This window comes from Lithobates pipiens, unplaced genomic scaffold, assembly GCF_037356315.1.
Source record: "Lithobates pipiens isolate NorthernLeopardFrog02 unplaced genomic scaffold, aLitPip1_a1.2 Scaffold_1, whole genome shotgun sequence".
Taxonomy (NCBI): Eukaryota; Metazoa; Chordata; class Amphibia; order Anura; family Ranidae; genus Lithobates; species Lithobates pipiens.
In genome coordinates this window covers 177,192,250-177,216,302 of record NW_027507685.1, presented here as the reverse complement: position 1 = coordinate 177,216,302, position 24,053 = coordinate 177,192,250, and the positions used below count along the sequence as shown (strand labels likewise).

At 44.3% G+C, this 24,053-nt stretch overlaps 1 protein-coding gene across 1 annotated transcript in view; it reads right to left on the bottom strand.

The window, feature by feature from the left end:
• Positions 1–23,853, bottom strand: part of LOC143987585 (uncharacterized) — a 134,312-nt gene extending 110,459 nt beyond the window's left edge. The window contains exons 1-2 of the mRNA XM_077486439.1: positions 23,749–23,853; positions 18,857–19,573 (exon numbers count right to left, since the gene is read on the bottom strand). Of these exons, the coding sequence (XP_077342565.1) occupies positions 18,857–19,573; positions 23,749–23,806 (775 nt within the window). The 5' untranslated portion in view covers positions 23,807–23,853. The remainder of the gene's footprint in view (positions 1–18,856; positions 19,574–23,748) is intronic.
• Positions 23,854–24,053: the final 200 nt, after the last annotated feature.

The window sequence follows — 24,053 nt, the reverse complement described above, 5'->3', positions numbered from 1 at the left end:
GATGCCAAAGGACTGTTCACCTCTAGAGCACAGAGGAGCACTGTCTGCCAGGGCAGTAGAGGATTTGGTAAGTAAAAAGGCTTTTATTCTCCCCTAGAATAAACAAGCAGTTTCTCAGAGTTAGGCTTTAAATATTTTTTTTACTATGACCAACATCCCCATCTAGTGATCATGATGTGATATTTCTGTGATTCACTCTTTTCTAATAGAGGAAAAACATTTTAACTGGAGTGAAAATAGCATAATAACATTTACATAATAGCCCCTATTCACACAAAACAAATGTATATACCGTTTCACAGGATAAATACATCTACAATATGTTTATAAATATACCCCTTAATTTACAATGCAGAGGTCTTCATCAGTATTTCCTCTTCTGCTCAAATGTTCTTAGCCTATATTGTTAGGCTGTTTTCTTTATTGGTCAAATATCCTGTATCTGGAAGCTCGGAAATGCTGTGTAAATTTAAAGATCTGTAGAGGACAGAGGGCTGCAGATGAACAAGTGCAATTTATGTAGGAGGGTTTGTTTCATCTCTATGTATCAAGTTGCTTAAGTGGGTATATGTTAGGGTTTACAACCGCTCTAACTTTAAAGAATCTGGGAGTTGTCATATATCAACAATAAATACTAAAGCAAAAGCATTGTATAAATTAACCTTAAATAATAACTGAATTGAATCAGTCTTTTGGATATGATGGGGTTTTGGAAGCAGGGGATAGGAATTCTTCACCTAGAAATAGTAGTCAATGAAGCAGTTGGCTGTTCTGGATCTCACAGGCTGCAGGTTTGATTGCTCCCCCCTTTTTTCCAAAGGCTTCTGGAACATAGAGAATAAAGCAAGGCAAATAGGCAGCCCGAATATTTAGTGTGCTCCAGCCAATCCTTGGGGGGGTTGCCCAGAAGGTGGTTGAAGAGGCACATACATAATCTGAGATTTAGAGCAGGGGGCCATTTGTTCCCTGCAGAGGGAATCCACCCATCAGGATGGAGGATGGCTACCCCATACTGCAGCAGTTCTTTTTTTTCCAGCTAATATTCATCAAGGTCTCAGCTGTGGCATAGCCAAAAGACCCCATTTAGAGCTATTCAAAGGAAACCTCGTCCAAGGACCTGGTTTAGAGAGTTCACTGAAGAGTGCCCGGTGGAAGTTATGCCGCGTACACACGAGCGGACTGTATGGCGTACTTAGTTCGTCATACAATCCGACGGACAGTCTGTCGTACTTTCCACTGAACGGACTTGACCACACACGGATACCCAAACAGTCCGTCGAAAGCTTGCACGATGACGTGTACAGCACGTACGACGGGACTAGAAATAGGAAGTCCAATACACAGCAAAGCACCCTTCCGCCGTGTAAATCCTTTCTGGGCATGCGCCATTCTTAGTCCGTCGAACTAGCATACTGACGAGTGGATTGTCCGCTGAAACCAAAGTACGACGGACAGAATTTCGAAAATCCGAAATTCTTAGTACGCCGGACTGCACGCTGAAAAAGTCCGCTGAAGCCCACACACGAGCGAACTGTCCGCTGAAATGTATTTCGACGGACTAAGTACGCCATACAGTCCGCCCGTGTGTACGCGGCATTAGAAGAAGTCTGGCTGACCTGTGGCATTGTGAGCATAGACCTCTCCCTCACTGAAGAGTGTCTGGTAGATGCTGGAAAGAGGCATCTGGTAATCCTGTGACATTGTGAGTACTGAACTGGGCTCAGGGTTCTAGTTACTGTGTGCTGTATCCCTTGGGTGGACAAGCCAGTAGTATTACTGCTGAGGATAGCTTCTAAGAAGGGAGCTCAGTCTTCACCATCTGTACCTAGCAAGGTGTTGTGTCCTCCTGCAGTATGGAGTATGAGTATCTCATATCAGCCTACATCCCTTCCCAATTTCTTGAACAATAAAAAAACAGACATCCCCTAGTTTGATTATTGAGACAGAATCAGTTAAATATTGTTATGTGCCTGGCTGAATCTATACTTACACTGGGGAATAACTGTTTAAATCACAGTGGCTCCTATGGGGATAGCACTACATTATTTTTCTGGAGTAGGGATGAGCTTCGAGTTCGAGTCGAATTCATGTTCTACTCGAACATTGCCTGTTCGCCTGTTCAGCGAACAGTGAACAATTTGGGCTGTTCGCAGCAAATTCGAAAAGCCGGAACACCCTATACAAGTCTATGGGAGAAATCTAAAGTGCTCATTTTAAAGTGTAATATGCAGATTACTGTCCTAAAAAGTGTTTGGGGACCCGGGTCCTGCCCCAGGGGACATGGATCAATGCAAAAAAAAGTTTTAAAAACGGCCGTTTTTTCAGGAGCAGTGATTTTAATAATGATTAAAGTGAAACAATAAAAGTGTAATATTCCTTTAAATTTCGTAGCTGGGGGGTATCTATAGTATGCCTGTGAAGGGGCGCATGTTTCTGGTGCTTAGAACTGTCGCTGCACAAAGTGTCATTTGTGCAGGAAAAAAAGTCCTTTAAAATCACTTGCGGCTAAATTGTCGGGTCTCCGTAATACAGAGAACACTCAATGAGTGTTCTCTGTATTAGCCGACAATTCATTCATTCATTGATTAAAAAAAAAAAAAAAAAAAGCGTGGGGGTTCCCCTAAATTCAATTACCAGGCCCTTCAGGTCTGACATGGATATTAAGGGGAACCCCGTGTCAAATTTTAAAAAAAAATTGACGTGGGGGTCCCCCCAAATATCCATACCAGACCCTTCAGGTCTGATATGGATATTAAGGGGAACCCCGCATCAAATTTAAAAAAAAAATTGACGTGGAGGTCCCCCTAAAAATCCATATCAGACCCTTTATCCGAGCACGCAACCTGGCAGGCCGCAGGAAAAGAGGGGGGGACGAGAGAGCGGCCCCCCCTCCCTCCTGAACCGTACCAGGCCACATACCCTCAACATTGGGAGGATGCTTTGGGGGTCTGTGACCCCTCAAAGCACCTTGTCCCCATGTTGATAAGGACAAGGGCCTCATCCTCACAACCCTGGCCGTTGGTTGTGAGGGTCTGCGGGCGGGGGGCTTATCAGAATCTGGAAGCCCCCTTTAACAAGGGGACCCCCAGATCCCGGCCCCCCCCTGTTTGAAATGGTAAGGGGGTACAAAAGTACCCCTACCATTTCACAAAGAAAGTGTCAAAATGGTTAAATAAGACAAACACACTTTTGAAAAATTCCTTTATTAAAAATGAAAAAAAAAAAAAAAAAGATTCCAGCGGTGCTAATCCACTCTTGCTATCCAGCGACGGATCTCCGGGGTCCAGCGATGGATGATCATATCCAGCGACGGGGGAATCTCTCACTCCAGCGCTGTCCATACATCCTTCTTCTGTCTCCTCTCCGGAGACACTGCAGAGAGCACAGCCCTGACGTTTCTTATATTGGGAGGGCGGGGCCACCCGTCACCTGACCCCGCCCCTCTGACGCTGGAGAGGGAAGCCAGGGGTTCCCCAGTGACGTGTGGGTGACCCCGCCCCCTCTGATGTAACGGAAACCTGCGTTACATCAGAGGGGGCGGGGTCACCCACACGTCACTGGGGAACCCCTGGCTTCCCTCTGCAGCGTCAGAGGGGCGGGGTCAGGTGACGGGTGGCCCCGCCCTCCCAATATAAGAAACGTCAGCGCTGTGCTCTCTGCAGTGTCTCCGGAGAGGAGACAGAAGAGGGATGTATGGACAGCGCTGGACTGAGAGATTCCCCCGTCGCTGGATATGATCATCCATCGCTGGACCCCGGAGATCCGTCGCTGGATAGCAAGAGTGGATTAGCACCGCTGGAATCTTTTTTTTTTTTTTTTTCATTTTTAATAAAGGAATTTTTCAAAAGTGTGTTTGTCTTATTTAACCATTTTGACACTTTCTTTGTGAAATGGTAGGGGTACTTTTGTACCCCCTTACCATTTCAAACAGGGGGGGGGGGCGGGATCTGGGGGTCCCCTTGTTAAAGGGGGTTCCAGATTCTGATAAGCCCCCCGCCCGCAGACCCTCACAACCAACGGCCAGGGTTGTGAGGATGAGGCCCTTGTCCTTATCAACATGGGGACAAGGTGCTTTGAGGGGTCACAGACCCCCAAAGCATCCTCCCAATGTTGAGGGTATGTGGCCTGGTACGGTTCAGGAGGGAGGGGGGGGGGCGCTCTCTCGTCCCCCCCTCTTTTCCTGCGGCCTGCCAGGTTGCGTGCTCGGATAAAGGGTCTGATATGGATTTTTAGGGGGACCCCCACGTCAATTTTTTTTTAAAATTTGATGCGGGGTTCCCCTTAATATCCATATCAGACCTGAAGGGTCTGGTATGGATATTTGGGGGGACCCCCACGTCAATTTTTTTTTTTATTTGACACGGGGTTCCCCTTAATATCCATGTCAGACCTGAAGGGCCTGGTAATTGAATTTAGGGGAACCCCCACGCTTTTTTTTTTTTTTAATCAATGAATGAATGAATTGTCGGCTAATACAGAGAACACTCATTGAGAGTTCTCTGTATTACGGAGACCCGACAATTTAGCCGCAAGTGATTTTAAAAGACTTTTTTTCCTGCACAAATGACACTTTGTGCAGTGACAGTTCTAAGCACCAGAAACATGCGCCCCTTCACAGGCATACTATAGATACCCCCCAGCTACGAAATTTAAAGGAATATTACACTTTTATTGTTTCACTTTAATCATTATTAAAATCACTGCTCCTGAAAAAACGGCCGTTTTTAAAACTTTTTTTTGCATTGATCCATGTCCCCTGGGGCAGGACCCAGGTCCCCAAACACTTTTTAGGACAGTAACTTGCATATTACCCTTTAAAATGAGCACTTTAGATTGTGAACGTTCGAGTCCCATAGACTTTAATAGGGTTCTAAAGTTCACACGAAGTTTAGGTCTGTTCACAGGTTCTGGTGCGAACCGAACAGGGGGGTGTTCGGCTCATCCCTATTCTGGAGTATAATGATTGATTGATAGGATGTGATTTGGGAGGCCAGGAGTAGACATTTATCATGCAGAAATATGAAATCAAAATGTGGTTTTTCAAATATTATCTGAAAATTAAACAGATTTGTTTCATGGAATCAAATCTTTTTTAATCTAAGGAAATATATGAAGCAGGGAGAAGTCATATATAATCTACAAATAAGCAATGACACTATTCGTTTTCAAAGACACTATATTATAATGGTGCTGATGCACTGCACTAAATCTCTTCTTTTAAAATAGAAGGGATTATTCCAAATAGAATCATAACAATAAAATGAACATTATATATTTCTCTTCCGTTTACTGACTGACACAGCTCCTTTATTCTTGACCATTGGGTTGTTACGCCACCCTCAGGAGAGGACTAGGCAGAACATGTTAACATGTACAAAAAACAGAACTTTCTAGTTCCGCCCAAGGGGTGGTCCCTTCAGTAACAACCCCCCAGCCTGCTTCCTGCAGCCTGTTTTTTTCTGCCTAGTGAAGAAGGACCTAGGAACCCATCGGTCCTTGGATTTTTTCTGCTGAAGTTTGAATTTTGCACAAGATTAAGATCCTGTGATCTGCTATCAACAGCCGGCTGTGGTACAGGCTGGATACCCTTAGTAGTCTCCCCAGCCTGGTTAGCAAGCGTGTGCAGACCAGAGCTCCATGCAGGGTCAGCCATGACATGCCCCTCAGGCTCCAGGGACGGCCGGTGAGAGTAATGTTCTGGGGCACACATATGACCGGGCTACTGATGTCTGCATCACAGTGTGCTGGGACAGTGTTGCCAACAGCCACTCCATACTGATCGGAGAGTGGGTCTGTGATGGAATGTTTCCCCAGCTCGTCAGGACTGGTAAGTACAGCTCTCCCTGCCTTGGTGGGGCTGAGCAGCTGGGTATTCCCTGGAAGGTTGATTTGGGTGCCCCTCACCTCCCTCTCCTCTCTCCCTGTGCCTATCTTCCCTCCACCTCTGTGGGAGATGCTGCATGGGCTGCTGAGCGGTGTGTATGGCACATGGATAGGGTCCCCCTCACCTTGGGTGGGGAGCTGCGCTGGGTGGCTGTGCCCTGGATGACTGTTGTCTCTCCCCTGGGTGTCTGGAGGTCTGTGTCTGCTGATCGCTGTAGCGCTGTTTGCCGCCATTTCCTCTGCCTGTGTTTCACTGTCCCTCTCTGTATACAGTGCTCGGCAGACATTTTTTGGTGTGACCAGGGAGAAGCATGGTCAGGAGCTGACACAGGACACAGGCACACCTAGCTGACAGCGCAGAACTTGGTCAGGGTGGCAGGGGCGTACCAAGCAGGGGGCGGGGGGGCGTTCCGCCCCAGGTGCCACACATTGAGGGGGGTGTAAGTGGCTGGGTGGCATTGCTATGGGGTTCACTCTGCACTCAGACACTGTCTGACAGTATCCTGAAGGGAATCCCTGGCTCTGGCTGCTCTGTTTTTTGTGAGTTTTTTGTGAGCTTGACCACCCCCAGCACTGTGGCCAAAATAGTATGGTCTAGTTTCTGTTTTCCCCTGCTAGCTCCACCCACCACTGCTGAGCAGCCGAGATGAGTGTGTCATCATTCAGCGCGGGGGTGGTTGCTGTTACAAACTGTGTCCACAACATCTTCTGGAGTCTAAACCTCCCTAGCTGAAGCTGAGAGCCAAGGTGAGCTGGTGATAGGGGATGTGTGAGCTGTGAGAAGACATTGGAGTGTGTCTGTCCTGCCATTCTTACTGTGCTGCTCTGTCATAGAAGGGGAAGGGGGGGGGGGTTGCTGTGTAGTAGGTATTGTGTAGCTGACCTGATGGGGGGGTGCAGAATACAGGCGTGTGCTATGTACAAGTTGTAGACTCCAGATTTGTGCTATGTACAGGTTGCAGAATGCAGGCGTGTGCTGTGTGCAGGTTGCAGAATGCAGGCGTGTGCTGTGTGCAGGTTGCAGAATGCAGGCGTGTGCTGTGTACAGGTTGCAGAATGCAGGCGTGTGCTGTGTACAGGTTGCAGAATGCAGGCATGTGCTATGTGCAGGTTGCAGAATGCAGGTGTGTGCTATGTGCAGGTTGCAGAATGCAGGCGTGTGCTATGTGCAGGTTGCAGAATGCAGGCGTGTGCTGTATACAGGTTGCAGAATGCAGGCGTGTGCTGTATACAGGTTGCAGAATGCATGTATTTGCTGTATATTGCTGTGTGATTACCACTCACCTATAGTAGCTGAGCTGTGAGCTTACCTGGTTAGGGGGGGTGGTGTTGCTGTATTCACAAACCAGGTATAGAGTAGATGAGCTGATCTGATAAAGGGGGGACTTACACCCACATCTTGCAGCCATCAGATCCATCCAGCAAGCAGCAGGTCACTGCAGCATCTTGCCATCTTCCCTGTGGCCATCAGATCCCATCCACGGTCCAGCAAGCAACACGCCTTGTCAGCAGGTCAGTTCCCAAATCTGAATCAAATCATCAATGCCAATGCTGTCCTCAGGGACAGATCCGATCCAGAGATCGCTATACAGTGGGATCTCTGGATCAGATCTGTCCCTGAGGACAGTAGATAATGCAAAGTATGGGCCAGTATGGGATGTCTCCCTCATAGCAGCTCTAGTCCAGCTCTCCACTTTCCTGACCTTGGCACAATCTGTCCAAAAATGTGGCATCTCACACCTGAGTGAGTGACACCTCTGTCCTTTCCCGTCTATTGTCACTGGCTACCATGAATGAACAGCATCGGCTGTTATTACAAGGAGCGGGAGGGGACGTCCCCATCCCCACACAGCTTCGCCCAAGTCTCCCATCCCTACCACAGACCTGAGCCACCAGCCAGCTGGCCAGAAACCCGAACAAAGCCGAATTTGCCTTTGATCAGGTCTCCGATGTAGAAAACTGGAAGCGACAGCACAGTGTCACTTCCGGTTTACTCGGTAGCCAACAGCGCCATTTAAAAAAGAAAGCAGAATTAAAGAACGCTGATCTTGGCAGAGGAGGGTGTTTTTTTGTGGGTGTTTTTACAGTTGGGGGGGGGTGCCAGATATAGGATGGGCCCTGGGTGCCAAATGCTCTAGGTACGCCCCTGCAGGGTGGTGAGTCCTGCGGTGGGGGCTCCTCAACCTCCAGCAGTTAGTAGGGTGGGACCATCACTGCCTAAGTCCCCAACAGGTGGCAGACAGGGTAGGGTCAGCATGGCTTCAGAAACTGGTGTTTCTTCCCTGAAATCCAGGCAATTGCAACTGGTTCACCTGCAGACAGTGCAGTGCCACATTCATTACCAAGATGGAGGCGGTGCCTGGGCGTAAAGGCAGTAAAAAGTGGCCCCTGCCCACCGTCTCCGGGGAGAGCTCTGACGCAGACTTGGGCCCCGCTGAGGCTGGTGACCCCTGCTCTGTTGTTTCAGATGACGCTGACCAGGACCGATCCGACAGTGAAGATGACTCCCCATCCGGGTCCACTCGTGACAAAGTGCTTTATGGAGCACTTATCACAGCTGTGCTTGATACCCTGAACATTCAGGACACAGCAGATTCCTCTGCTGAGGTAGCGTTCCCTTTTGGGTCCTGTAAGCCAGAGCATACACCGAAGCTGTTTCCGTATCTAACTTATTCCGATAAGTTCATTTACAGGAATGGGGACAACTGCAACTAACCTTTTTAGGTCCAAAAACGCATGGCGATGAGTTACCCCCTTGAGGAGAGCCTTCCTAAGTAAGGGTCGGCTCCTCTGGTCGTGGACCCCCCCCAGTATCCAGGATAAATAAAAGTAACCACGATCCCGGTAGTAGAGGTTCCTGTGTTCTAGGACCCCACGGGCAGGAACCGAGGCAGTGGCCCATTCCTTATTCACGGTTGGGGGGTCAGCAATACGACCAGTACTAACCACAGCACTTGTGTCACAGACACTTACTGAAGGGCAAAACTTTTGCACCACAAAATGGAGAAGCAGCAGGCTACTCCTGTCTGCGTGGAACTAGCAGACCAGTTAGTGCACCGTCGTAAGTACATTTGGAACATGGCTCTGGATACATTTCCTCTGCTATCTAGGGTTTCAGTGTCAGCAGTGGTGCTGAGGCGCCTGATTTGGCTGAAAGGCTGGTCAGCGGACCAGGCATTTGAAAAAGCTTTGACGGATTTACCCTTCCTTAGTGAGCGGCTCTTTGGAGCCTGTTTGGATAACATTATTAAGATTGTCACAGGTGGGAGTACCTTGCTCCCACAGGCCAGAAAGGAGCCATGCCGCAGGCAAAGGCCCTCATTTTCCTCTCAAAAGAGGCTTTTCCATCCGTCCGGGACTTCGGCAAAACACTCCCAGTCCAACAGAATGACCCTTGGCGTCCCAGGAACTGCAAGCCTGACAAGCCTGCGAGAACAGTTTTACCCCATGAAGGTTTGCCCCCACCCGTCATACGGGTCTGGAGGTCGCCTTCGGGAGTTTGCAGCCCGGTGGGCCTCTCGGCTATCTGGCCAATGGGTCTGCAAACTGATTTCCTTGGCTACAAGATAGAGTTCCTCTCTTGGCCAACAAACTGATCTTCCCTTCCAGCATAACCTCTTCCCTTCCAGCATAACCTTACTCCCGGCTTGCTGGGAGGCCCCATGGGGGCAGTATGGGACCCGCTAAGCCTCAGGGTGATAGTGTCTGTTCCAGTTTTGGAAAGGTTCCAGGGGTTCTACTCCAATCTGTTTGTATTTCCCAAAGAAGGAAGGGGTACGTCCAATCTTGGACCTAAAAGTCTCAATTGCTTTGTTTAAGTACAGAGGCTCAGTGTGGAATCAGTTCTCTCAGTAGTCATTGCACTCCTTCCAGGGGACTCCCTGGCATCTTTGGACACCCAGGATGCGTACCTGCACATACCCATATGCTTCAGGCATCAGAGGGTTCTGCAAAATGCAGTCGGGGAAGCCCACTACCAGTTGTGGCTCTCCCTTTTTGACTTGGCTTCAGCACTCCGAGTCCTTACCAACGTATTGACTTAAATTTTGGCGTTGTTGAGACAATGTGGGATTGCAATCAAGGTTACTGGGACGACCTCTTTCTGAGTGCAGCTTCCACCTCAGAATTAAAGGAGGAATTGCTGATCACCATGCAAACCCTGCAGGTATTTGGGTGGCTTTCTCCCTTCAGACAAACTGCAGACTCTCAGAGCCGCAGTAAATCTATAGCTGAACCGCAGGTGGTCATCGCTGCTTTTCTGCATGTGAGTTCTGGGCCTCATGGTGACCTCCCTCGAGGCAGTACCGTATGCCCACTTTCCACCAGAGTCTTGCATAAGGAGATATTGACATAATGGGACATATCTCCATTATCCCTGGATCGACAGATTCAGGTGAGCCAGCCAGTCAGGGACTCCCTGCTCTGGTGGCTGAGGTCCCTGACACTTCGGCTGGGGTGGAGTACTGGTAGTACAGCCAACCCAGGGTCTCTGGTCGGGTGAGAAACCCAAGTTTCCGATCAATATGCTCGAACTCCAAGTGATCAGGCTTGCCTCTCCACATAGTCCATGAGACTACGAGGGCGTGCGATCAGGATCCAGTCAGACAACACCACGGCGGTGGCAAATGTCAACCATCAAGGAGGAACAAGTAGCTCGGCTGCAGCACGGGAGGACCGCTCACATCCTTCTGTGGACAGAGCGACAGGTACCGGCCTTGTCGGCCATTACATCCCGGGAGGAAGAAACTGGCAGACAAACTACCTAAGTCACCAGATGCTGGACCCAGGAGACTGGGCATTGCATCCGGACATGCTCAGGCTATTTTACCCCTGGTGGGACACACTAGACGTGGATCTCCTGGCTTCCCATCTCAATCAGTAAGGCCGAGATTCTTATCCAGGATAAGAGATCCTTGGGCAGATGCGTCAATCGCGCTAGTGGCTCCATGGGATCAGTACCGACTGATCAACGACATTCTAAAGCTACTACCATGTCTGCTCCGCAGAGTGGAGACCAAGGGGGTTCCAGCTATATTAATGACCCGGAATGGCCTTGGCGTCCCTGATGCGCTGACCTAGTGTGCCAGATTACGAAGACTCCCTGGCGACTGCCGTTGAGAGAGGACCTTCTGTGTCAAGGACTCTGTGATCGCAACTATGTTGAGAGCACCGAAATCTTCTTCTCTGAAGATATACCGTCGTACCTTGAAGGCATACATCTCTATGTGTGAGGAGAAAGGATGGCGTCCATGCACCTATTCATTTTCCAGGATCCTGCTGAAGTTGGTTTCAAGCACCATTAAGGGACAAATATCAGCTTTGGTTGCTTTTTTTCAGTGACCCCTGGCATCCCACTTTCTAGTTCGCACTGTTGTTCAGGGGGTCCGACTTGTAGTTCCTCCGGTGCGTCCACTGTTACCCCATGGGATCTGAAACCTGGTGTTATCGGCGCTTCAGAAAGTGCCATTTGAAGAACATCAGAGGAATTCCCTTGTTTCTAGTGGCCATTACATCAGCCAGGAGGGTTTCGGAACTGGCGGCCTTGTCTTGCAAGTCGCTCTATATGGTTAACCCTAAGTATAAGGTGGTGTTGTGTTCGCAAACCTTCCTTTCTGCCAAAGGTGGTTTCGGCATTCCACATCAATGATGATATTGTGTTACCTTCTCTGTGTCCTAAACAGACACATCCTAAGAGGTGGACCTTTATTCCCTGGATCAGGGCTATAAGGATATATTTGTCTACCACGTCTCCCCATCGGGGGTGAGATCTCTGGTACAGGCCTACACCTTGAAGGGGCAGGTGCCCCCCTTTCCTACCATGGCCCATTCCATCAGGACAATGGGGCCTCTCAGGCTTCCGACATCGAGTGTCAGTCACTCTGGTGTGTAAGGCGGTGATTTAGTCATTCGTTCATACTTTTACCAAATTCTACAGAGTGGATGTAAGCACATCTTCTGATGCCTGCTTGGTTGCAAGTTTTTTTTACAGAGTGGATGTAAGCGCATCGTCTGATGCCTGCTTGGTTGCAAGTTTTTTTTACAGAGTGGATGTAAGCGCATCGTCTGATGCCTGCTTGGCTGCAAGTTTGCGGGCGGCCGTGTAATATTGCAATTCTGCACTACTTTTTCTGTTTTAAAGAAAATACAGTTACTTTTGAGTATAATGCACTGTTGCATTGTCACCGCAAGTTCTGATGCGGTCAGATAAGCTGGTGACTCCCTTGTTAGGGAGCACTTCTGTTTGTGGGTGGAGTTCTTTTATGCTGTTTCCCACCCCTCGTTATGATACTGCTTGGGGACATCCCAATGGTCAAGAATAAAGGAGCTGTGTCAGTTGGTGAACGTAAGAGAAAATAGGATTTTTGTAATCACCATAAAATACCTTTCTCTGTAGTTCACTGACTGACAAAGCACCCTCCCCTCTTATTTTTTTATGTTATACTGCTTGTTGACGTACTGAGGCTGGGCGGAACTAGAAAGTTCTGTTTTTTGTACATATTAATATGTTCTGCCTAGTCCTCTCCTGAAGGTGGCCTAACAACCCAATGGTCAAGAATAAAGGAGCTGTGTCAGTTAGTGAACTACAGAGAAAAGGATTTTACGGTGAGTACAATAATCCTATTTTTTAGAGACAGGTTAAAAGTTATGAACATTTCATGCACAGAATATCATCCTTTTAACTAGAATTACATTTTGGAAGTAGAGTCATACTGTAGTACTGTAATTTTTTTAAACATAATTTATTTTTATTAATATATTATATTTATATTATTTTCAATAGGTGGCAATTGAAGACTGAGAATGGTTGGGACAAACATTCATACCCCCCCACCCACAGCTGAGCCATGCTGGGCCACAAGACCTCAAAATGGGGGGGCTACTCTGGCAAAACACCTCGTCCCCATGTTAATAAGGACAAGGATCTCTTCTCCATAACCCTGGCCCAGTAGTGGTTGTTGGTGGGGGGTTGGAGGCTTATCAGAATATGGAAGCAACCTTTAAATATTTTTGTATCAATTAATTAAAAGGATTGTAAAGGGATTTAAAAAAATTAAAATAAAATCACAAACATGTTATACTTACCTCCACTGTGCAGCTCATTTTGCACAGAGTGGCCCCGAATCTGGTCTTCTGGGGTCCCGCGGGAGCTTTCTCGGCTTCCACCCACAAGTACTTCTCTCGTTCATGCAAGCTCTAGCTATAGCCGCTCACTGTATCACTGGGCCTCGCCCCTCCCCCCCCCGGCACGCCACGTCATTGTATGCCAATGACTGCGCTGCTTTCAATCCATCCACTCTAGCCAATACAACGGCTAGGCTGAGAGGTGAAGAGGATGTTGGAGGTGAGTGCGGGACTTTTGAGGGGTCAGGTAAGTAAAACGGCGGGCTGGGGGGGCCAGCACTGTCAGATGTTTTTTCACCTTAATGCATAGCATGCATTAAGGTGAAAAAATGTTTACGTTTACAACCCCTTTAACCACTTCCCACCCGGCCTATAGCAGAATGACAGCTGGGCGGTGGTTCAGTTATCCTGACTGGGCTTCATATGACGACCTGCAGGTTAACAGCCGCTGCGCACCGGCGGGGGCGCGCATTGCGGCGATCAATGGTGCAGTGTGTCATTCTGACACACTGCTACACCGATCTCGGTAAAGAGCCTCTGGCCGAGGCTCTTTACCACGTGATCAGCCGTGTCTAATAATGGCTGATCACAATGTAAATAGGAAGAGCCGTTGATCTGCTTTTCCACACTTGCGTCTGACAGACGCGAGTAGAGGAGAGCCGATCAGCGGCTGTCCTGACAGGGTGGTCTGTGCTGATTGTTTATCAGCACATCCCCCCCTCAGATGCCCACCAGGGAACCCACCAGGACCACCAGGGAAGCACATAATATGTGGATGGCCAGGTACATCCCCCATGGCCATCCACATGTGCCAACATATGCCTAATCAATGCCAATCAGTGCCCATAAATGGGCACTGACTGGCAGCATTATGAAAACAAAAAAATTCAGGGATGCCCAACAATACCACCCATCAGTGTCATCGGTACCACCTATCAGTGCCCATACATGCCCATCAGTGCCCACCTATCAGTGCCCATCAGTGCCCTTACATGCCACCTATCAGTGCCACCTATAAATACCCATCAGTGCCACCTATAAGTACCCATCAGTGCCACCTACGAGTGCCCATCAGTGCCGCCCATGAGTGCCCACCAGTGCCACCTATCAGTGCCCATCAGTGCCGCCTATCAGTGCCCATCATCCGTGCCCATCAGTGCAACCTCATAAGTGCCACCTCATTGGTGCCACCTCATTGGTGCCCATCAGTGCTGCCTTATCAGTGCCTGTCAGTGCAGCCATATCAGTGCCCATCATTGAAGAAGAAAACATACTTATTTAAAAAAAAATTAACAGAAACAAAGAAAAACATATTTTTTTTCAAAACTTCTGGCCTTTTTTATTTGTTGCGCAAAAAATAAAAATCGCAGAGATGATCAAATACCACCAAAAGAAAGCTCTATTTGTGGGAACAAAATGATAAAAAATTTGTTTGGGTACAGTGCAGCATGACTGCCCAATTGTCATTCAAATTGCAACAGTGCTGAAAGGTGAAAATTGGCTTGGGCAGGAAGGTGTTTAAGTGCCCTGTATTGAAGTGGTTAAAGGACTTCTCAAAAACGATATGTTTATATACTATTGCCATTTTATCATGTTGGAAGTGAATCTGCAGCCCTCTTATTTTAAAGGTGGCTTCCAGATTCCACCCAGGACCCCAAAGACCACCAGGCCAGGGTTGTGGGAAAGAGGCTCTTTATTAGCACAGGGGACTAGTTTTGTCAAAAAATGCAAAAGGCATGGGGCTGCCCTCAAAATCCATACCAGAATTTTATCCGAGCATGCAGACTGACTGTTTGGGTATCCGTGTGTGGTCAAGTCCGTTCAGTGGAAAGTACGACGGACTGTCCGTCGGATTGTATGACGAACTAAGTACGCCATACAGTCCGCTCATGTGTACGCGGCATTAATCTCACCAGGTCTTATGTGTCTCAAAAACATTTCTCTTTTCACCAAATGTATATAAAAAAAACAGCAACAACAAAAAATGACAGATAACAAATACAATTTATTCTGTGTTTACATATGTATATTTATAAAACATTTTTTTCTTAGTCACAAATAAAAGATTTAACCATGGTGACTCAGTGTTAGCAAATGGTCATCAAAATCCATGACAATGACAGGAGTATAATGTGCAATGTAGGGAGTCCAGAGCCATTTGGTGAAACTGGCAAAAATAAAATAATGAAACAAGTAAACATATTTTTAGGTTAATTCATGTATATCATAACATCAACACCATTTCAAACTATTATTTATTTTTTCATTTTATATATTATTATGTTTTATATGATCCTCTTGTAAAGTGGAGGAAGAAAAATGTGAAAATGTTATAACTATAGATTTCCTTTCACTAGGATTACTGCTAGGACACTAGGGCTGAAGTAAAATTTGCATGAAAATGCAAGGTCCATTTACTTTGTAGACCCCGCCACTCCTATTCTTTTGTTCAAAACTTTTATTGAACTATTGAAATTCATAGTTACATAGTTTCATAGTTAGTAAGGTTGAATAAAGACATCAGTCCATCCTGAGTGAGTGTCTACAATTGTCCCTATCCCTGTATATTGCACACTCACATTGGTCCCTACCCTCAAAGAGCCCACAATCCAAGGTCCCCATTCATATACTAGGGCCAATTTTGGACAGAAGCCAATTAACCTACCTGCATGTCTTTGGACTGTGGGAGGAAACCGGAGTACCCAGAGGAAACCCACACAGGCACAGGGAGAACATGCAAACTCCAGGCAGGTAGTGTTGTGGTTGGGATTTGAACCAGCAACTCTTCTTACTGCTAGGTGAGAGTGCTAACCACTACACCACTGTGCCACCCAACAAATTACTGATTTCACATCAGTAAATACATCAGAAGAATAGAACAAACAAAGGCACAAGGTATAAAATGGTTACAGACAAGGGGTAACCTTGGAGGTGTCCAAACCCAGCCCACCTCTATTTTAACCACTTCAGCCCCGGAATATTTGACTGCTCAATGACCAGAGTACTTTTTACAAGTTGGCACTGAGCTGCTTTAACTGGTAATTGCACAGTTATTCAATGTTGTGCCCAATCTAAATGTGTGTCCTTTTTTCCCCACAAATAGAGCTTTCTTTTGATGGCATTTTATTTCCTCTGCAATTTTTAATTTTTGCAATATAAATTCATTATACTGTTTTTCTGTTAAGTTTATTTTATTTATGAATGTATTCAGTAAGTTTCCTGTCATTTATGGTTTATTAATATTTCACCATTCACTCAGATTTTTTACAGATTTGGGATGTTAGCATTTATTTAATTACAGCGCTACTATTTATTCCACTTAGATTACCACTTTAGATTTACAGAGGTCTACTGCTAAAATTACTGCCCTCAATCTGACCTTCGTGGTGATACCTCACATGCATGGTGCAATTGCTGTTTACATATGACAACAGAACGGTATCATAGAGATGACTGGAGCCATTCTGATCTCCGATTAGATCTATGGTCAACTGGTAGAACCACTGACTGCATTCTCGGGTACCCTGTTGGGACAGGACAGCCCAAGAAATCTATGTAAGGTGGTGGGGGTAAGAAAAATAAAACCACAACTATTTTTGGCTTTTTTTGTGTTTTTTTTTAATATAAATTGTAAAGGTTCCAGATTAGGGTCTCTCAAAATGTGATGGTCATCTCAGTAAGATTACCGGTAAGTCCCGGTAATTAGATTGCATGGTGCCACATGCGCCAATTCCATGATCAAACAAGTGACTAAAAAGTGGCACACTTGTGTAATAATTGTCCACATATAAGTGGTATCCCTTTCCGAATAAGGGTGGCACCAAGTCCCACACAGTCTTACCAGCGCTCCCTATGCAGTCTGAGCAGTTCTCCGGCTCTACATAATTATCTCTTAAATACCTTTGTAAACCATAAAACTATATGTATAGCCTGTTTCCCTGTCACAGATCTTATACATCTTGACCCCATATCTGGCACGCTTGCTAGGAAGAAACTGTTTGAATGACAAGTGGCCAGAAAATGTAAACAAGGCTACAGACTGCTGGTTAAAGTGGTTTACGAGGGCCCAAATTTTGTAGAGTCAAGCGTATCCAGAGTCACCCCGAGGACAACAGAGTTCATTGTCATTGAAATGCATAAACCCCAAGATCTGTTTGTATTGTGTCCTGGTCATGGAGACGGAGTCATGGAGACGGAGAACATGGGCATATGTTGAATTGGGACCAATATGACCGCAAATCCCTTTTTTTAGTTATGCTCATGAGGAGGGATAGGCCCAGGAAGGTCTTAAATACGGAGACCGGGTCCACAATTGACCTATAGAGATCTTCCATGAAAAACAGCGAATAAGAATCAAGTGACGAAAAATCAACTGTTTCCACCTTAATTTCCGGGTTGGCCAGTGAATGTGGGGAAGTACGGGTGCTGCATAAGTGGTAGGCTCCCAATTCGGATTGGCAAATACAGCAAGAAGGGCACTATGGGATCGACGGGCCTGTCTTTGTCTTCTTGGTGGCTGCGGGACACTAGTTTTGCTAGCCACCTCTCCAGCTTGAACTGCACTTATGGGACTCGCTATAAGTGCTGGATGTACTACCAGGATTTACTAGGCCACTGGTGCTTGCCAGTTCACCAGAAGGATGAGCAGCACTAATATTGTCTCTCTGCTCCATACGAGAGCTTCACGGTTCTTGCACCTCAACAATAGCAAAAGAACGGAGTCGGGTACACCTGACCTTGGCAGGGACCACTACTCCATCGTCAGAGCTATCTGTCAGGGTGCCTCTTCTGTCTACGGGTTTGTATTCTGAGCCTGAATCTGACATATGGGTGAGTTTCTCTTCACTCTCATCTGTCATGCTCAGAAATGTGTAGGCCTCTTCACCAGTGTACCTTTGATTGGACATTTTGGCCTCTAAATTTACTGGTACACAGACTCACAGGAAAAAAGAGCACCTGACTGTCAGCGACTGCTTTCAACGGGTTTGACAGGGAGTGAATGAGGTTAACTGGGGGGGGTGGGCGATCTGGGGGTGAAATATGTGCCTATGTGTACTGTGTCAGTGTAGTGTTGGTGCCATTCACGTTTAGATGTCCTCTCTCTGGAACGGAAAATAATTCCACGAGGAGAGATGACATAACTTCCCCTGTCTGTGTTTAAACTTACATAGGCAGGGGAGGATTTCATTCGTCAGGACGGCAGGTCCCGGCCATCAAAAATCATTGGCCTGGGCCTGTAGACTGATTGGTTCTGAAACAAATCCAATCGTTGCGGCCGCCTTTAAATAAATAAAGTCGTTTCGCCCACCTGTGCCAATCTGCTGCAGTAAAACTGTGGTGGCTGGCCGGGAAGTGGTTAAAGTAAAATCAGTTAAAGTTTCAAGCAAAAAACTTACAGCCTGGCTTCCAGAGTCTTTTTATATGTGAGGATTGTGCCACTGGGAATTCTCCTGGGGTTCTAGGAAACCAAACTATCCAGAATCTGCAGGAATGTGCTCCTTTACTGTGTAGGAAAGAATTCTCATAGGATTTGTGATCCTCAGCTTTCCCAGGATCTAACAAGAATGTGCAGTGACGTCACACTTGCCTTTTCTTTTTTCTATTTAACCCAGCATTTTTATTGTGGGGCTATGGGCTAGCCTATGATAAGTGTACCTTGTACGTTCATGCAAGGTCTCCTTACCCTCCTCCCTACTGTTCTCAACCTCCCTCCTATCCTTCCTTCCTTCCTTATAATAATTTCAGTCCTCTCTTTCTTATTTTTATTTAGCCTTCTCTCTCCTCCCCTGTCTTTTCTATATTTTCACTTTTATATCATAAATATAAATATACTGTATAGGAAAAAACTCACCCTTGGTAGGATTTTGACTTGTAACAGATGTGTTGCTGGACCCACTATTTGATGTCACAGTAGTACCGGTTTGAGTGATGGAATTTATTGTAGGACTGAATTTAGTTGAAGGTCTCGTAGTATCCACAGAAGATGGTTCACTAGTGGATGATATGACATTAACCCCAGAAGTAATGGAAGTCACTGATTTATTAGTAGACACCAGTGTGGTAGTTGACTTAATGGTTGAGAAAAAATAACTTGTAGATATTGGTTTAGTGGTTGACAATGAAGTGCGTGCCACGGTGCTAGATACTTTACTGGGAGACAAAGGATGACTGGTAGATAATGGTTTTGGGGTTGACCCTAAAGTGTTTGTAGTAAAGCTAGCTATGAATACTGGTTTACTAGAGTGCCATGGAGGAGTAGTAGAGACTGGTTTAGTGGGTACCCTGGATTCAAATGGAAATCTATTTGATACTGGTTCAGTTGATGATGACACTGGAATACTGACTGATGTGGAGCGAGTGCTGGTTTTGGTCAAGGAAGATGTCTGTGTGTTGGTGCCAGCAACTGTTGGACTACTAATCTTTGTAGTCGAATAACCAGTTGTGCTTGTGGTTGGTGGTGCTGTGGTACTGTTTATTTGAATGCCCAATTTTTGAAGTATATTAAGTAGTTCTTGGAGAGTCTGAAGCCAAGAGGATGGGATTGATGGCTGACTTTCTACTGGAAAAGCTAGAAAAGATTAAAAAGAAAAGAGTAACGTTACATTGAAAGCAATAAAAAGTTGTGAAAAATGTTCTTTCTGTAAATGTTATTGTTGGAAAAGTCAAGTTTAATGATTTTTAAGTACTTGTAAAAAAAATAATACATACATAGTACATGTTAATATATTTTTACTTTCTGTTATTTACTGTATATGAAACCAGACTTTGCAGTCCACAGCAACTAAGTCTGAGATTTTAGCCCCCACTCTTCCATCCTAATTTGCAAGGCCCAAGAAATGTTGCCTAAAAAATTACTTTGGATCCCCCACCTTTGGCCACTTCATCTTGGCAGAAGTCATGTAGTGATGCAGAAGGCAGCAGTGTGGCTACAATATTGCACTGTTGTGGACTACAAGGTTCACTTTAAAACAGAACTTTACTCTCTCAATCAACATTGACTATTTTTAATCCTTATGCTGCTAGCATTAAAGTATATAATTTTTTTAAATTTCTTGAATTACTTCCTGGTTTCCACGAATAGCCAAATGATGCAATATATCCCAGGAATCTTCAGGAGGGGAAGATGGATTCCAGGTAAATGCTACATTATCTGTGCAAGATGGCTATGGCCAGAAATGCTAGCTGTGTTTTTCAGAGGAATTTCTCAGCAAAATAAAGGAATGGAGACATGGATGAATGGTTGAGTTCACTTTGAATAAAAAAAAAGTGAATTAAATAGCATTAAATAGCCTTTTTGATTTATTGTGCTCAGATGCAGTGTAGTATTGCTATAACTAAAGTCTTTCGTTTAAAAAACAATAGTAATATCTAACACATAATACCATAAGAATAGACTTTGACTTTACATTCCATTAATCCTCAAAAAAGGCTCCATTCACACTTGTACGACTCAAGTTGCACCGTCTTTGGAGTGCAAATTTGGTGCAACTTTGGTGCAAATTTGGATGGGTATAACATTCAGGTAAGACTTTCATGCAATTTTTGAGGGTTAACATTGAAGTCTATGGCCCTCAAGTTGAATGAAAGTCAGGCCAAAGTAGTGCATGAACTATTTTGAAGTTGATGTAACTTTAAGTCGTGCATATATGAATGGGTATCATTGGAAAACATGGGGAACAACTTGTCATGCCACTTTGATGTCCAAAGTTGCACAAGTGCAAATGGAGCCTAAGTCAAATTGTGTCCTATGGTTTCTGCTGTATGTTATGTGTAATGTTGGAGTTGGGAATTCCATATTGCTAAAAAAAAAAAAAAAAACCTCATTACTAGAGCTATTGACACTCTTTTTGATACATGGACAGGTCAACACAAACATTAAAGAATCTTTCTATTTTTTTTTTTCAACTTTCACATTTTTTATTATTTTTAAGATCTACATTCTAGTTGTAGTTATTAGTTATTACAGTTATTTTATTAAACTTTTCTCAGATTATAATCTTAGAGTGACGTACAATTAGAGTAAAAAAGAGTATGTAATGAAATGATAAAAAATTGAAACATCATAATGAAAAGTGAAATAATTACAAGGATTACAGATATTTGTCATGTGATTGAAAAACAATTTCTGCCCACCCCTATGGGAGCTAACTGTAGGCAGAGTTTGATCTTCATGATATAGGAAAATACATAGGGTTAAATGATGTGAATCATTTGACATTCAACATTCTGTCTTATAAGAGATCAAAGCTCATAGTTCTTCAGATAATTAGAAGCTCTTGGATTGTGTAGCCATGTCTGACACTTTTTTACATTTATTAAAAGAAGAGTTTTTTTTGTGCTAATAACAGGTCATATTGAGAGTGCGTGTTTAGTCTAGTGATAACATTCGAAGGGTTGGGAGATTTGGTAGATTCCATATGCTTGTGATTGTAAGCTTCGTGGCTGTTAGGGTATGTACTACTATTGTTCTATAACATAATGGGTAAATATCTAGACTTAACCCAAGTTAGGCCATTGCTGGTGTTAGTTCTACCAGGATACCTGTGAGGGCCCCTAGGAAGGAGGAGATAGCGTTCCAGAAACGTAATAGATTTTTGCATACACAGAGAGTGTGTTGTAATTTGCCTGTTAGTTTATCACATCTCCAGCATATAGGGGATGTGGAGGGGAACATTTTTGATAACCTGTAAGGGGTCAAGTACCATCTGTCTAAGATCTTTTGTGAATTGTCCCAATGTTCAATACAGGATGAGGCTTTACTTGTAATTGATAATGCTTTTTGTGATAGATTTTTTTTTCCCATTTAAACATGTTGGTACTTTTATTATTTGAAGCGGTAGAAGAGAGGATGTTATAGAATATACATATTCCTTTCTTTTTTTGTGAATAGTGGTGTGTCAGAAATTGCCAAATTTCTGTTGGAATATTAGTGTTATCAAAAGTTATGTCTTTTATACGGGTATCTTTACACTTTTTGTTTTCCACTATGTTCTTAAAATGCATTGGTAGACATTTGTACTTTTTGTAACCTTGTTTGTTTCCATGCTATTAGGGTTGATTTAACAGAAATAAGATTTAGTATTACTATTTTCTTTGCTATTATTTAGTATTAGTATAGTATTTAGCTATAGCAAGGGCAAGTATATTGGGACCTATGGTGATTTCTTTATCAATATTTGTCCATAGTTTATCATTGGGGGTGGAAAACCAATATTTCATTTGGTCTAATAATAGTTTTTAATGTTTGGTAGACCCATTCCTCCTAGGATTTTGGTAGTGGTTAGTATTGAGAATGCCACTCTGGGTTTTTTCCCATTCCATATAAAATGTTTCAATTTGGTGTCCCTCTGCATAAAAAAATGGGAGGCATTGGGATAGGTAGGGAGCGAAAATAGTATACTATCTTGGGTAGAAGTTGCATTTTAAAGTCTGCTATCATTCCAACCCATGTTAATTGGGCTTTTTGAATATTTGATAGGTCTTTGTTGGTGTATTCTAGAAGTTAGGGAAAGTTTAACTCATATATTTTGGAAGATGGATAAGCAAGTAGTATACCAAGGTATGATATAGATGCATCATCCCAACTGTATCCAAATTTATTGACCTTATAATAATAAACATCGCTAAACCTTTCTATTTTTTTTTTAATTCCTTCAAGTCTGGGTATATAAGTGAACATAGAGATGAGTAATTTTTCTTTTTTTTTGCAAATCGACTTTTGTTCCAGAGACTCTAAGTTTTGCTAACCTACACCTTATTAGCTTACTCAGAGCTGGACAAAACAAAGCACTAGGATATTAAAAAAAAAAAAAAGTACCAATTCATTAATTGCAAGGAATGCACACATTATCATTTAGGCTGGGTACATGCGGGCCAAAACTCATCTAGTTCAGCCGAAATTTCAATCTGTGTGTTCAACAGAGTTGAGTCCTGCTGGAGTTGAGTCCTGCTGGAAAACTCACAATGGCTGCTAACGGCTGCGGTGCTGACTAGTGTATTCTAATAGGGAGGGGGAGTTCCCACTTTAATATACAATAGCACAGCGGGGAAGATTACTGCATCCACATTGCTGTGTGTTCAACAGAGTTGAGTCCTACTGGAGTTGAATGCTGCTGGAAAACACACAATGGCTGCTAACGGCTGTGGTGCTGACTAGTATTTTCTAATAGGGAGGGGAAGTTCCCACTTTAAGAATACAATAGCACAGCAGGGAAGATTACTGCATCCACATTGCTTCTATTGATACAGGAATCTGTGATTTGAACAGAAAAAAAAAGCTCACATTGTGTACCCAGTTTTAGACTGAACTTCAATAACTTGCTTTAATACACAGAAAGAGTTTTTTTTTTTAATCGGTCATAAAAAACTAAAATAAATAAGTAATTAAAAATGCAAGATATACATGTGTAACATTATCTGAAATTAATTCCAAACTTTAATAAAAATGCTATCAAATTATACAATGATCAAGAAATGATCAAGAAAAAACTGTTTACTTGGCTGTCTCTGACTTCAATACTTTAGAAGTCCTTAAACCGGACATCCAAATTAGAGAGTCACGGTAAAGTTAGTTTGTCTAATCTCCATACTTGTGACATTTGATCAGTATTCCAGACAGGTTACTAGCATTTGCAGGAGTCAGCAATGACAACTTTCATGTTTTCTCAGAATAGGTTTGCTCTAAATTCTGTTCATGAATACTCTCTTTAAAATATATTGAAATTATAATATTGCATTTCTTACCTGTTATCAATAAGCTGAGCCCTATGATGGTAAGTTTGCATGTGGTAGAAACAGCCATATCATTAAGGATATTCTATGTAATCCAGAGTGCAGAATATATTGTGCTGAAGCTTCCAGAGAATTGTGTATTCCACATATTTATATATTAGTAGGGAAGTGGTGGGTGTTGGGGTGTAACCATTGCCACCATTGTAGATGTCATACAGGAAGGATAATAGGCAATAGAGATGACTGTATAAAATGTCTAAATATCTCTAAATATAGGTATGATTTATATGGGAAGGGTGTCTGGCTTAACCTGCTTA